This window comes from Marmota monax, unplaced genomic scaffold, assembly GCF_021218885.2.
Source record: "Marmota monax isolate L192 unplaced genomic scaffold, Marmota_monax_Labrador192_F-V1.1 WCK01_AAM20220418_F8-fsc00024, whole genome shotgun sequence".
NCBI classification, from domain to species: Eukaryota; Metazoa; Chordata; class Mammalia; order Rodentia; family Sciuridae; genus Marmota; species Marmota monax.
In genome coordinates, this window is record NW_026695224.1 from 19,580,667 (window position 1) to 19,594,324 (window position 13,658).

General features: G+C 46.4%; 1 protein-coding gene across 4 annotated transcripts in view; it reads right to left on the reverse strand.

Annotated features, from left to right (window-relative positions):
• Positions 1-240: 240 nt before the first annotated feature.
• Agrp (agouti related neuropeptide) overlaps positions 241-13,658 on the reverse strand; it is a 54,603-nt gene continuing 41,185 nt past the window's right edge. The window contains exons 3-9 of one of the 4 annotated variants that reach the window (XM_058575984.1): positions 8,482-8,979; positions 5,972-6,083; positions 5,453-5,572; positions 2,620-2,676; positions 921-2,224; positions 680-765; positions 241-472 (exon numbers count right to left, since the gene is read on the reverse strand). In XM_058575984.1, the coding sequence (XP_058431967.1) occupies positions 290-472; positions 680-765; positions 921-1,062 (411 nt within the window). In that variant the 5' untranslated portion in view covers positions 1,063-2,224; positions 2,620-2,676; positions 5,453-5,572; positions 5,972-6,083; positions 8,482-8,979 and the 3' untranslated portion in view covers positions 241-289. The other 3 variants (XM_058575980.1, XM_058575982.1, XM_058575981.1) reach the window with 3 other exon arrangements.

Genomic DNA, 13,658 nt, shown 5'->3' on the forward strand with positions numbered 1-13,658 from the left:
TGCGCCCAGCTTTTTCCCGCATTTGATGTAGAAGATTTTCCAAGGCTGTATTGAGGCCCCCTTTACTTCCCGCAAAGGTGCCTGGTGCTCTAAAAGCACGCGTACATGTGGCTCAGATGATGGGATAGCCGAGGCCCTGGGGTAAGCATGTATGTGGTTTCTTGACTTGGCGACACCCCCATCCCTTCAAGAACCCAACCCCGCCTCGACGACCACGTTCGAAATAACCACAGCTTTGGGATTGATCCCATCCTTTATTCGTATGCCCGTTTGCTGAAACGTTAGCCTGTTAGGTGCGGCTGCAGGGGTTGGTGGCCGTACCCAGCTTGCGGCAGTAGCAGAAGGCATTGAAGAAGCGGCAGTAGCAAGTGGCGCACGGGTCACAGCATGGTACCTGCTGTCCCAGGCAGGACTCGTGCAGCCTTACACAGCGGCGCGGGGAACGGAGCTCACGGTTCTGCGGGTCTAGCATCTGCATTGGTAAGGGAACAGGAGAGTGAGCGCAAACTTCTGAAGGCAGGTTCAGGCACCTCACTTGCTCTAAGCTGTGCAAGATGGCAATGGAGTGTAGGGAGGGGTGCCCTGCTGTGTCGCCCCTTGTTGAAGGGGTCCAGAGGTGGGGAGAAGGGGTGGTACCTGATGCCCCCTCTGCAGCCTGACCCTTTCCCTGAGTGCTTACCTCCGCCAAAGCTTCTGCCTTCTGTAGCAGAGCCTCTTCTGATTGTTCTGCAGTCGTCTTCTTCAGCAGAGCTTGCAGGCCTAAGCCTGGGGCAGAAAATGTGAGGACAGGACCCCCATGCACAAAGTACCCACCTCCCGGGGCTGGGATTGGGAAGGGAGAAAGGAGGGATTATGCCAGGCAGGCAAGTTTGTGGCCAGAGAGAGTTCAGGATCCCCCAGCCCACCCCTGCCCTACTCACCTGGGAACTCTGGTAACAGGGCCTGGTCAGGCCTTCTGATGCCCTCCAGGGGTGCCAATCCCATTTGGGCCCCAAGCGTGGTTGGCAATGCCAGCAGCAGGGCACAGCTTAGCAGCACTGCAGTCAGCATAGCCTGGCTCATAGGAAAACCCACCACTTAGTCCTTCCTCATCCTTGGAGTACCTTGTAGATGTCTGGAAAGTAGGATTCTCCACCCAACCTGAGGACTTACCTCTGCTTGCTGGTCCTTGCCTAGAGAGTCCCTGGCCAACTGTTCCCTCAGCTTTTATGTCAGGGTCTAATGAAGGACCCACACGTGACTCTACCCTACAGCTAAGGCATGAGGGGCCCTCTTTAGAGGGTGGGGGCACAGTTCAGGCTCACTCACTGGAACTCAAGACTTTGGTACTCTACTAGAGGAGTGGCCATCTCCAATTTTGGGTGAGGCCTCCAGGAACCAATTAATATTTAGAAACAAGATAGGGTATCCAGGCTCCCAAAATTTCCATAGGACCAGGACCTAGGGGATGCGCTGGGCTGGAGCCATTAGCAATAACAAGGCAGGCGGCCAGGAGAGTTTAATTTAATTTGTGGCCCCGGAAATGCTCACTCAGCCCCTATAAAGCATGTTGTTTCCTTTGTTTCCAGGAACTTGGGTCAAGGGCATTGAAGGGAGTGATGGGCTAGTGGCTATTGTGGTACAAGGATGGGGTACAGAACTAGACCTTGGGTTTCTTTGAGGAGAGAAGAGTGGAAGAAGCTCACCTAGCCAAAAACAGGCCCTCTGCCTACATCTCTGGACTGCCATCCCTCCCTCTTCTCTCTCCAGGCTTCTCCAAGATCCCCACCCCCTTCTCCTGTTCCCAAATCCCTTTCTGCGCAGGGTTCCTGGAAACTAAGGGAGCTGAACGGACGGACTGTTCCCTGGGTGGGCAAGCAGCTTCCGAGTAAAAAGCTTTCAGGCCGCCTGCCTCATTAGTGCTAATGGCTGCTCCCTTATACTTGTGTTGTTAGGCTTCTGCCCACGCCTGGTCTCATGAGCATGAGGCTGTGGTGAGGACTGCCCATTTGTGGACATGGTAGGACATAGGACCCCACCTGCCCCTGCCTTCTCTCATCCCTCTGGAGGGCTTTTTAATCTCGCATGTGTCCATTTGGTAAAAGGATGCAGACTGAATCAGCGTGGAGGACCCAGTGCACAAACAAGGCTGTCCCAAGGCAGCAGGAAAGGATGAAAGGGCTGTCAGGGTCTGCAGACCAAGTCCACACAGGCTGTTCTGAGCAGGATGCCTGAAGAAATGCTCCTAGAAGCAAGTGGAAATCATAGATTCCCATATGGCAGCCTTTGCCTGGAGTCAACACCAATAATTGGCATTTGTATGCCGTCTTCATGGGAGGAGGCTCTGCAGAAGTGGGCCTATGGCAAGATCCTTCCACAGGTGAATACTGTGTCTATGCTGGTATCACCTGCAGTCGTTTTCAGGATAACAGTCCTTGGAGCTCAGAAAGCCACTTACTGTTGCCTGGAGGTGGGAGGAAACACTGAGGAATCAGGGGAAGCCCCTCTAAGGAGACAGTTCCTGAACTGAGCCCTTAGGATGATCCAGTTAAGGGCCAGTCCCCTATTCTCCCCTATGAATAGGGTTGGTGATTTGGAAAACAGACCTGGTGTTGAGATCTCTCTGGCAATTCAACTGACCTTTCTATCCCAGAGGCTGTAAAAGGCCTGGTGGCTCACTTCAGTGCTTTCTCTTTTCTAGAAAGATGCAAAGTAAAAATATCAGACACCCAGGTGTGCTTCCATCCTGATTGGGTCACTTGGGGCTCAGGAAGGGCAATGTATCAAATGTACATGAGATACTTTGCTCAAATTCTTGTGCCTGGCACATCCCTGAAGATACTGGCTAAAGAGGTGTGGAACAGGGAGGGACTATGTGTTGGTTGGAAAGGTGCCCTACTGATTCTGAGCACCTGGATGGGCCTGTTCAGTAACCATCCTAAGGAAAGAATTTCACGTCTGGGACAGTGTGTCTTCCCACTCCAGCACTCAGCTGTCTTCACCTGCATGTGTGCACACAGATGTATCAGCCCTGTGGGAAGCAACAGACAGGGGCCAAACCATGATCCTGGTCAGGTTCAGTGGAGGAGACAGTCAAGCAAACCAACCATCAAAACAGGGTGGCAGTCAAGTGCAGTGGTTGAAACCTGTAATCTCAGCTACTCAGGGGAGAGAAGCAGGAAGATGGCAAGTTTGAAGCCAGCCTTGACAACTTAGTGAGACCCTGTCTCAAAATAATAAAAAATAAAAAGGACTAGGGTGTAGCTCAATGGTAGAGCACCCCTGGGTTCAATCCCCAGTACTGGGATGGGGGACATTTTTGTAGCTCACAGTTTGAGAGGGTGAAAGCCTAAATGGCATAGAGTAGCAGGCTTGGCAAAGGTCCCATGGCAGATGGCAGGAGTGAGTCACATTAAGTGGTCACGTCTCCACTGGGAAGCAGAGAGAGCTGCTGAGGCCAGACTTGCTCTTTTTACAAGAATCCTCTAACAAGAGCTCAAGGGGTCTCCAGAGAAAGTAGTTTCCTAATGACCTTAGGACCTCCCATTTGGAGTCTCTACCACCTCTCCATACTGCCACCCCACATGAACCTTTGAGGGGACACAATTAAACCATATTCAAACCAGAGCACCAAAGAAAACAGAAAATGATAATAGGACATTTTTTTAAATGTTTTTTATTGTAGATGGACCCAATATCTTTATTTTTATTTTTATTTTTTTTTTTTTTAAAGAGAGAGCGGGGAGAGAGAGAGAGTGAGAGAGAGAGAGAGAGAGAGAGAGAGAGAGAGAAGTTTATTATTTATTTTTTAGTTATCGGCGGACACAACATCTTTGTTTTGTATGTGGTGCTGAGGATTGAACCCGGGCCGCACGCATGCCAGGCGAGCGCGCTACCACTTGAGCCACATCCCCAGCCCTATTTTTATTTATTTACTTTTATGTGGTGCTGAGGATCAAACCTAGGGCCTCATGCGTGCGAGGAAAGTACTCTACCACTGAGCTACAACCCCAACCCACAGAAGGAAACTTTTAATGTAACAAACTTTGACAAATCAAACCAAATATCAGTTATTTGGAAAGGTGAACATAGAAGTAATTATAGATATATGTATACATACTGAGCTAAGACAAGAAACCAACCCATAGGCCATATTTTGGGCTAATTCAGTGGTAGGGATGGGGATGGGTGATACAGTTCATGTGGGGTGCAAAAGGAGCTTGGAGTGGGAAAGGGAATAAACAAATGTTTATTTCTTCCTCTGGACTCCAGTTAGGTTCATGGGCAATATGAGTGCTGCTGGGCGCCTGTTGCTATGATCTGAGCCCAATACTGTCACAGAGGTTGTACAACATGATTATGGTTATAGGTGTTTGATGACTGACTCACTGACTGATCCAATTCTAGGGAACTTCATGATGGAGTAACTGTCTCCCCAGCTCCAGCTGAGTGAGAAGAGTATACTGATTGTTTACCAGGCTGGGGCCTTTGGGCAAGTTTGGGGCAGAACATGTGTTAGGCAGTGAAACAAGACAGCATAGGAAAGAATATGCCAATTGTGAGTCCCAGGGACAGGTAGTGTCCCTTGCCTGGCACTCCCCAACTTCACTTAAGTTTCAAGAGAGTAAAAGTCTTCTCCCCCAGGAAGCCTTCCCTGGCCAACTCCCACCTGCCTTTTGCTGAGGTAGGTGACTATCCATGTCCCACAGACCCTTCAGCATTCTTGGGCCTTCTTCTCTCAAAGCACTTGATTGCATTTTTTTTTTTTTTTGTAGGGGGAGGTTTTGGTCCTGGGATTGAACCCAGGACCTCACGCATGCTAGACAAGCCTTCTGCCCCTGAGCACCATCCCTAGTTCTACCCTACTCTTTTTAAGATTCCTTTTGTTTTTCATTTTTGATATGGAAAATTTTGAATCTACATAAAAGTAACGTGAATAGGATAATGAAACCCAGGTATTGTAATCCTATTTTGATAATCACCAATTTACAAACAATTTTGTTTCATTTACATCATCTCCCAACTCAGATTATCTTGAGATAAATCCCCAACTTCATATCATTTTATCAGCAAATGCTTTGTTATGCTTCCCAAAAATGGTGCTTTAAAAAAGGGCAGAAGCACAATACCATATTGCAAAAAAAAAAGTTCAAGTTATTTTTTAATGTCATCAAAATCCAGTATTCATATTCTGTTAATGCCAACATAAACATGTCTTTTCTATTCCACTTGGGTTTTGCTTTTACCTTTTCTAGCAACATAAGGTGCAATGGCTGGTCCTCACATTTGTCTTTCCTTCTTGCCTATAGTAGTCTATAGAAGAACCCTCTGTGAATGAGCATTAACACTGTATGGATAATTTTACTGTCAGGAACCACCAGCCTGATGTTTTCAGGAAAACATTTGTTTAAGGGACTTTTCAGAAATATGTTCAAGTGGGGAATTTGGGAGACCTGGGGGTTACTGAGCTTACCTGCTGAGGCTGGGGCCTTGACTCCAGGGAGGAGAAACCAGAGGGTATGGATGTTCTGTAAAAACAAAGGGGTCTTTTCCCTCCTGCAGTATACTTCTCACTCCAAAGGGCGTTTTCTCACTTTGTCGTGTGTGTGTGTGTGTGTGTGTGTGTGTGTGTGAGAGAGAGAGAGAGAGAGAGAGAGAGAGAGAGAGAGATGGTGGTTACACAGGTATATACATTTCATTAAACTGCAAAATGCACATTTAAGGCTTGTGCATTTGGGGGCAGGGTGTATTGCTTAGTGGTAGAGTGCTTGTCTAGCACACATGAGATCCTAGGTTGGATCCCCAGCACCTCAAAAAAAGAAAAAGAAAAGATTTGTACATTTATTATATGTTATAACTCAATGAAGAGCACTTTTTTTCATTTTGTTTATTAAAAGTTCACAAAATAATGGACTGTCTAATAATAAATGGCCTCTTAGAGGTTATGATATCAGATACATTAAAGCATCTCCATAAGATAGGTGCCCCTTACCTGGTCCTTTAGGGACATTCTGAGTCTTTTCTATTTCCCACCATTGGATTTAAAGATAAGACCTTCTAGAATGCTCAAAGACTATTGGTAACCCTCCATTCAAGGCAGATACCTATTAGGGAAATAGAATCAATGAGAAGACATCAGTTGCATTGAACCCAAAACTTGATTTGGACTGTCTTAAACTATAAAAATAATTTATTGGCTTAAATAACTGAAGAAGCCCAAATATAGGGCTGGTTTCAGATGAGGTTTTATTTAATACCTCTTGGTTTTATAAGCACTCAGTGGGGCAGCTATAGTTGATTGCCTTCCCAATGCCCATTCCCAGTTTTGTTTGGAGCAGTGCCCAAACATAATAACTTCCTCCAATTCCCTGAGAGTTCCCGGTGTCCCTGGGATATATTTATGATTCAGGAGACTCATGGTGAGGTCTTCTGGGAAAGTTTGGGTATCCTGGCAAGACACTTAGGGGGTTCGTAAAGATGGAGGGAGCTTCTCAAAAGGATTCCCCCCTAACTTCTAGGTCAGATTTTGTATAGCTGTTCAAAACAGGCATACTAATAGTCCCTGTGGTTTCCCATAGCACAACCTCCAACCTCCCACACCCTCAGTTTCCTGGTTCCAAGCTTAAGGGATTCAGTCTACTTCTTCCCTCCCTGAAACCAAGTAACAGCTGAAGAAATTCCAGGAGTCCTTCTGGACTCTACTTCCTAGAGTTGACAAAGGGAACTCACAACCCTTAACCCTTGAAGGTAGGTCATTTTATTGCTGCAGTAAAGAGAAGGGAGGAGGGCCTGAGGATTCCCAACTGGGTGAGAGTCATCCTCCTCAGGCCATCCCTACATGGGGTGGGGTGGGGGAGCCCTGAGGTAAGTTCAGAATACAGGCCTCAGAGGGTCTCCACCTAAAGCAAGAGGAAGCTGGAGTCAATCTACAGCAACTCCCTCCCATGCTTCCTGGAGGCTTGTATGGGGAGTGTAAACTCCTAGTATTTCTGATCAGCCTCTACAGTGAGCTCAGAAAGGCCTGGCATCTCAAAGGCAGATACTAGCAGTGGACACTTATCAGAGAGCTCTGAAAAGGTAGGGCCAAAGACAGGGAAGGGCTCTGAGAGCCTCTGTTTCAGGTGTGTCTAAACATGTGGGTCCCCAGAATGTAGGGCTCATACCACCACCACCACCACCACCAGCAGCAGCCTAACCTAGGAACTGGTGAGAATGTCAATTTGGTCCTGCCAAGATTTAAGGAGTGGCAAATTCTCAGGACCCAGCTACCAGAGTTTGTAACAGATGTTGCAGGTGATTCTGATGTGACTGATCTTAAAGAATCCTTGTCACTGTTTCTAACTCCAAAGCTCAATGCCATCTTCCTCATATGATATTGTGGTTGAAACCTGAGGCCAAGGAGTGCTGGGGTGTCATAGAGAGAGGAACATCTCAGCCTCACGGAATACCCAATGGGTACTGACCCTTGGAAGCCAGTGTGGAGACAGGCTCATTCCTTCATCCATGAAATATTTATTGAATGTCTACTGTGTGCCAAAGCCTGGTACAAATACTAAGGGCTTACTGAGAGTCTGGGAGCAAAGGGAGAAGGGCTGGGAATGGAACACTAAGAATATGGCTCCCTTGGAGTTCTTGTGGTCTGACTGACTTCTTGAAGATGCTCCATAGGGAATGACTTGACCTTGCCAGTCCAGGAAGACTCCTGCTTCTTTCTCAGTGAGCTAAACCATCAGCATGTGCTGGATGGATTTTGCTCATCTTCAGTGGGGTTTGCAGAGCACACAGCTGAGCACACGTGGAGCTGAAGCCACCGGGCCATATTCTGGCCCATAGACAAACTGAGCTCAAATGGGTGGGGGGGCAGAGAAGCTGTACCCCATACCTTCAAGGATCTAAATGGCACCCATCAGTTGCCCATGCTTAGGAGATGACACTTATGTATGTGCCCCAGAATCTGTTCCTCCTCCAACCCACAACCTCTTTTGTAGTATGCCTCTCCCCATTCCATAACCTCTCACACTTCATGGCACTGTGGGTTCTATTATCTGTAGCCTCCATGTGCATCCTAGACCCCAGAATTCAACACTCCATACTCCCTTAGTCAACCATCCTGGGAAACTTGACCCAACGACAATGTATACCCCTCATGCCATTGATAGCCCTTACAAAATGGAATTCAAAGCCATAGACATCACTTGACCTGACATCTTTTTTCCCTCCCTTTTTATTTTTTGAGATAGGATCTAAGTTGCTGAGGCTAGCCTCAAATTTGCGATCCGTCTGCCTCAGCCTCCTGAATCACTAGGATTACAGGCCTGTGATACCATGCCTGGCTTTGAGCTGACATCTTTGCCAGACTTTGAGCTGATATCTTTGCTAGACTTCCCTAAGAACCCAGCTGAGCAGTCCTGTGCTCATATTCCCACAGGGCTATAATGTTGGGAATCAGAGAACTGACTTGTAGTGTGCAAATTAGAATGGGCCATCTGGGTATTCACCCACCTGGAATGGATGCTGGCACACAGGATGCCTTCCTTGCCTTCAGCCAGAGCCTGGCACCAGGTCAGTATGTTCAGAGCAGTCTAGAAGAGGAATGAACTGGAAGGGCTATCACCAACCTAAGGAAATCCTAAATGCTACCAAAATCCCAGGTCCTCCCACTCCGGTTACCTTACTACAGCAGTAAGACACATTGTGTCTGCAGGCCCAACCCAGAATTTTTGTCATAGAGCCTGCAATGCTACAAAGGTTGAAAATGGCAGCTTGTATCCTGCTCAGGTCTTTCAGGGAATGGATCCTAGCAGCTTTCCTCAACTGTGACCCAAAGGCCTGGGACAAAGGAAAGGGGTGTAGGCAAGAAGGAACAAGGTCTCAGCAATTAATATTTTATGCAGGGCTGTGGATGTGGCTCAAGAGGTAGCGGGCTTACCTGGCATGCATAAAGCCCTGGTTCGATCCTCAGCACCACATACAAACAAAAGATGTTGTGTCCACCGAAAACTAAAAAATAAATATTAAAAAAAATATTTTCTGCACCTGGAAACAAAGCTGATGTTATTCCATGGAAAGGTCTACATGACTTAGCAGAGGAGCAGGTATCAGGGGAATTGGAGCCGTATTCCTTCCCCTGCCTGGACCTGTTCATGTTCCCTCCCCTGCCGGAGGCCCTTGGGATAGAGGAAAAGCAATAGCCCAAGGGCAGGGTATAAGTCTGGCCAGCAAGAAGAAGGGAGGTGCTTCACCTGGCTGAAGAGCAGGGGAGCCCACAGTGTGGCTCTGGTATGACAGCAGCATGTTGGCTACTGTGGCTACATCCAGTGATGAGATGTCAAAGGCTCTGTGTTGTTGACAAGCAGAGATAGGTCTTTGCCTCTCAGAAGCTCCCATACCTGGCTTTTCGCTAGCTGAATGGATGCAGGGTCTGTGACATCTTTGGAAACAAGGCAGAGTGGGCTTCAGGACCTTCCCTGATCCTTCCTTCCCTTAGTCCTTGGGCTTCTGTTTCTTGCTTGGCAGCTTACCCGCTCCTGGTGTAACTCTTTATACTGCATATTCACTCTGGCTTAAGCCTCAGGGCTTCATGTCTAGAACCTACTGTTTAAAAGTTCTCCCTTTTCACCATGTCCTCCTCACAATCAGCTGAAGGTGTCAGATGCTTCACATCCTGACCCATATGGAGTGGGCATGCTGCATCTCCCAGGGGATGCTTACTTGGTTGAGATTCAGAAACGGTCAGGATCGTGCCCCTGTGGGAGCCAGGTATAATGGGAGTCTGAGAGAAGTGTGAATCAGGTACAGAGTAGGGAACAAGTAGGGGAAGGGTATGAAAAATAATTGTGGCAGGGAATCCATCAGCAAGGGCAAGAGTGGTCTCTGGTTTGCTGTGCCCACAGCAAGCTGAAGGATCTCTGCAGGGTTTGATCCTATTTTGCTAGGTACTAAAGCTCCTGGAGGAAAGGAAGCAAGAATAACCCTGGGCCACACCATCTTTCACCCCAGCTCAATCCCAGCATGGCCTCTGGCAGCCTCTTTACCTGGGTTTGGGGTTATTTGGGTTATTTTGAGGAGGGGTACCAGGGGTTGAACTCAGGGGCACATGACCACTGAGCCACATCCCAAGCCCTATTTTGTATTTTATTTAGAGGCAGTGTCTCACTGAGTTGCTTAGCGCCTTGCTTTTTGCTGAGGCTGGCTTTGAACTGGTAATTCTCCTATTTCAGCCTCCCGAGCTGCTGAACAGAGGAGATTACAGGGTACATCACCGTACCCTGCTGCTATTGGGGTTCTAACATGTGACAACATCTGGAAGTAGGGGCAGTGCAGCAGTTGACACCTGTCATCAGGGCACTCTTGGGGCTGTACTGGGTCATGGGACTGAGGAGACTCCTTAGAATCTCTCTGTCTAGCTGGGTCTGGTGGCACATATATAATCCCAGTGTCTTGGGAAACTGAGGCAGGAGGATTGCAGATTCAAAGCCAGCCTCAGCAACTTAGTGAGGTCCTGAGACCCTATCAAAATAAAAATTACAAAGGTCTGGGGATGTGGATCAGTGGTTGAGACCCTGGGTTCAATCTGTGGTTAAAAAAAAAAAAAAAGAATCTGTCTACCTAGCTTCCTTCTACTCATGACAGCCTGAAATCCTAGTGAATGGAAAAGGAGATAGGCCCTCATACTCCCATACATAAGGGAGTGTATTTGTTTTTTGCTTGCTTGTATTTCCTGTTCATGTTCCCTCCCCTGCCGGAGGCCCTTGGGATAGAGGAAAAGCAATAGCCCAAGGGCACACATTGTTCCCTCCTCTTTTTTCTTTTAGTGCTGGGGATCTAATACAGGGCCTCATGCATGCTAGGCAAGTACTCTACCACTGAGCTATATCCCCAGCCACACATTGCTTTTTTAAAAAATATTTTTTTAGGACTGGGATGGTAGCTCAGTGGTAGGGTGTTTGTTTAGAGGCACTGGGTTCAATCCTCGCACCACATAAAAATAAATAAGTAAAATAAAGGTACTGTGTCCATTTATAACTACAAAAAAATTTTTAAATAATTTTTTTTTTAGTTGTAGTTGGACACAATACCTTTATTTTATTTATTTATTTTTATGTGGTGCTGAGGATGGAACCTAGGGCCTCACATGTGCTAGGCGAACGCTCTACCACTGAGCCACACACAACCCCAGCGCCCTGCCCCCCACAACCCCAGCTCCCCCTGCCCCCCCGCCCAACCGCCCCCCCCCGCACATTGCTTTTGTAATAAGGAAAAAAAAAAAAGCAAAGATTTAGTTTTTGCTTTAATTGAAATAGAATAAATAAATGTACGCCCCCTTGTGGTTGCATGTTCATTCCCACTCCCCTTTAGGAACCTCCTGGAGCCTCTAATTTGGTCTCCTCTGTTCAGGGTTATGGCCCCACAGATTTGTATTCTAAGGAATGCTGATCAAATTTCTAAAAATCTCGAGCCCTGTACTGAATTACCCCAGGTTGAAGGTCTATCTCTGCTTCCTGGAATACTGACTAAATAGCAATAAAGATGTCCCTCCAGGGGTGGTGGACATGCCAGAAACATCTAGCACAAAATCCATGACATTAATATCACACACACACACACACACACACACTGAGGACAGCCAGTCAGCAGTAAGCACACCGGATACAGAGCCCCCTGTATACTGGACTGGTATACAACCGACATCCAGATGGGCAAATTGCACCCAAGTGTGTGAATCTCACTATTAAAGGACACATTAACTATTTAGGTATAATTCAGTAGTGAAATGGAGCCCCCTAAGACTGCACAGATCTCAAGCCTAAGAAACCAGCTTCTTGGGCTTGAGGTCTGTGCAGTCTTAGGGAGCTCCATGCTCAAAAGGGGTTCCATGATTATTTTCATGCTCTGCTGTCACTTTTTTTTTTTGAGAGAGAGAGAGAGAAAGAGAGAGTTTTTTTAATATTTATTTTTCAATTTTCGGTGGACACAACATCTTTATTTTATCTTTATGTGGTGCTGAGGATCGAACCCAGCGCCCCACGCATGCCAGGCAACCACTTGAGCCACATCCCCTGCCCTGCTGTCACTATCTTGAAAATAATAGTTTTGAATGAGACACTCTACATTTCAGTTTGAGGCCCACAAATCATGACCTGGGTGAAATGTTCCCACATCAGGGCAGAGCAAGTGTGTCAACTAAAATAACAACACAAAAAGTGGTTCTTCAAAGAATTTAATTTACTCAGGAATAAATGAGGGATTGCAATGAAGGATATATATGATATGATGAATCACAGTCACACCTAGGGAGGCAAATGAAGATAAGGGCATTTTGTAAGTACGTATGGTCCTAAACCCAGGGGCACTCTACTACTGAGCTATATCCCTACTCCATTTATTTACTTATTTATTTATTTACTTACTTACTTACTTACGAATGAGACAGGGTCTTGCTATTTAGCCCAGGCTGGCTTTGAAATTGTGATTCTCCTGCATTGGCCTCCAGAGTCACTGGGATTACAGGTGTGCACACCATGCATGGCAGGAAGACAAGGATTTTTAAAGGCAAAATGAGAAAGGTAACATAAATTGTTTTGAAATGATTATCCTTGGTTACAAGTATCACCAACAAGGGTTACATTGGTCCAACACTGAATAGGCAGTTGCTGGGTAGGCATCTTTATTGAAGTATGGTAAGTTGTATAAGGTTGTGGAGGCCTTTGTGCAAGGTTATGGTTTTCAGAGAGACCTTGAAATAGTTTTGGTCATATACAAGTGTGTGTGAGAGCCCTCTTCCTTATGGTATCCTAACACTATTTTGTTAAGATTTGGCATGAGTGACTCCATTTTGGTTCTGATAACTTTCATATGATGGGAGGAAGGGTACAAGGAATGTCTGGTGTATTATTGATGATTATCAGAATTAGTAAACTTCTCCAAAGTTCTTTTTAAACTTAATTGAAGCCTAATTAATTCATTGTCCACATGCCATCACTCAGCTTTATTTCACTGACACATTTGTAAAAGTATTTTGGGTTTTTTTGGTACTGGAGATAGAACTCAGGGGGTTTTTAGCCATGAACTACATCCCCACCCCCACCCCTTTTTTAAGATTTTGGGACAGGGTCTTGATAAATTTCCCAGGTTAACTTCAAACTTGTGATTCTTTTGCCTCAGCCTCCCGAGTTGCCGAGATTAAAGGTGTGCACCACCATGCCCAGCTTGCAAAGCATTTTTTAAATTAAGCAGTGCCTTTGACAACCCTCAGGAACTCAACACAAATACACACCCAGTCTTTCAAACATCCACTGAGATGTTACATATCATTAGCAGATATTAGCCCCATTCATAATTGGTATCCAGAGCCCCTAAAATGCAATCCTATCCCCAACCTAGCTACAACAGATTCTCCCAAAGTTCACAGTAACACACACACTAAGGACATCTAGCTAAGTGTGGCGGCAACATCTGCATAACCCCTCTCATTTTGACAGGTGATAAATTTTCAGGGAATGGCCAATATGAAGGTTGACTATGTGCAGACTACTGAGTCTGCAGTTTGCATTTGAACATTTTTTCCCTGCAGTACTGATTGAACCAGGAGTGCTCTACCACATCTCCATCCCTTTTTGTTTTTTTATTTTCAGACACAGTCTCATAAAGCTGCTGCTAAGGTTGGTCTTAAACTTGCA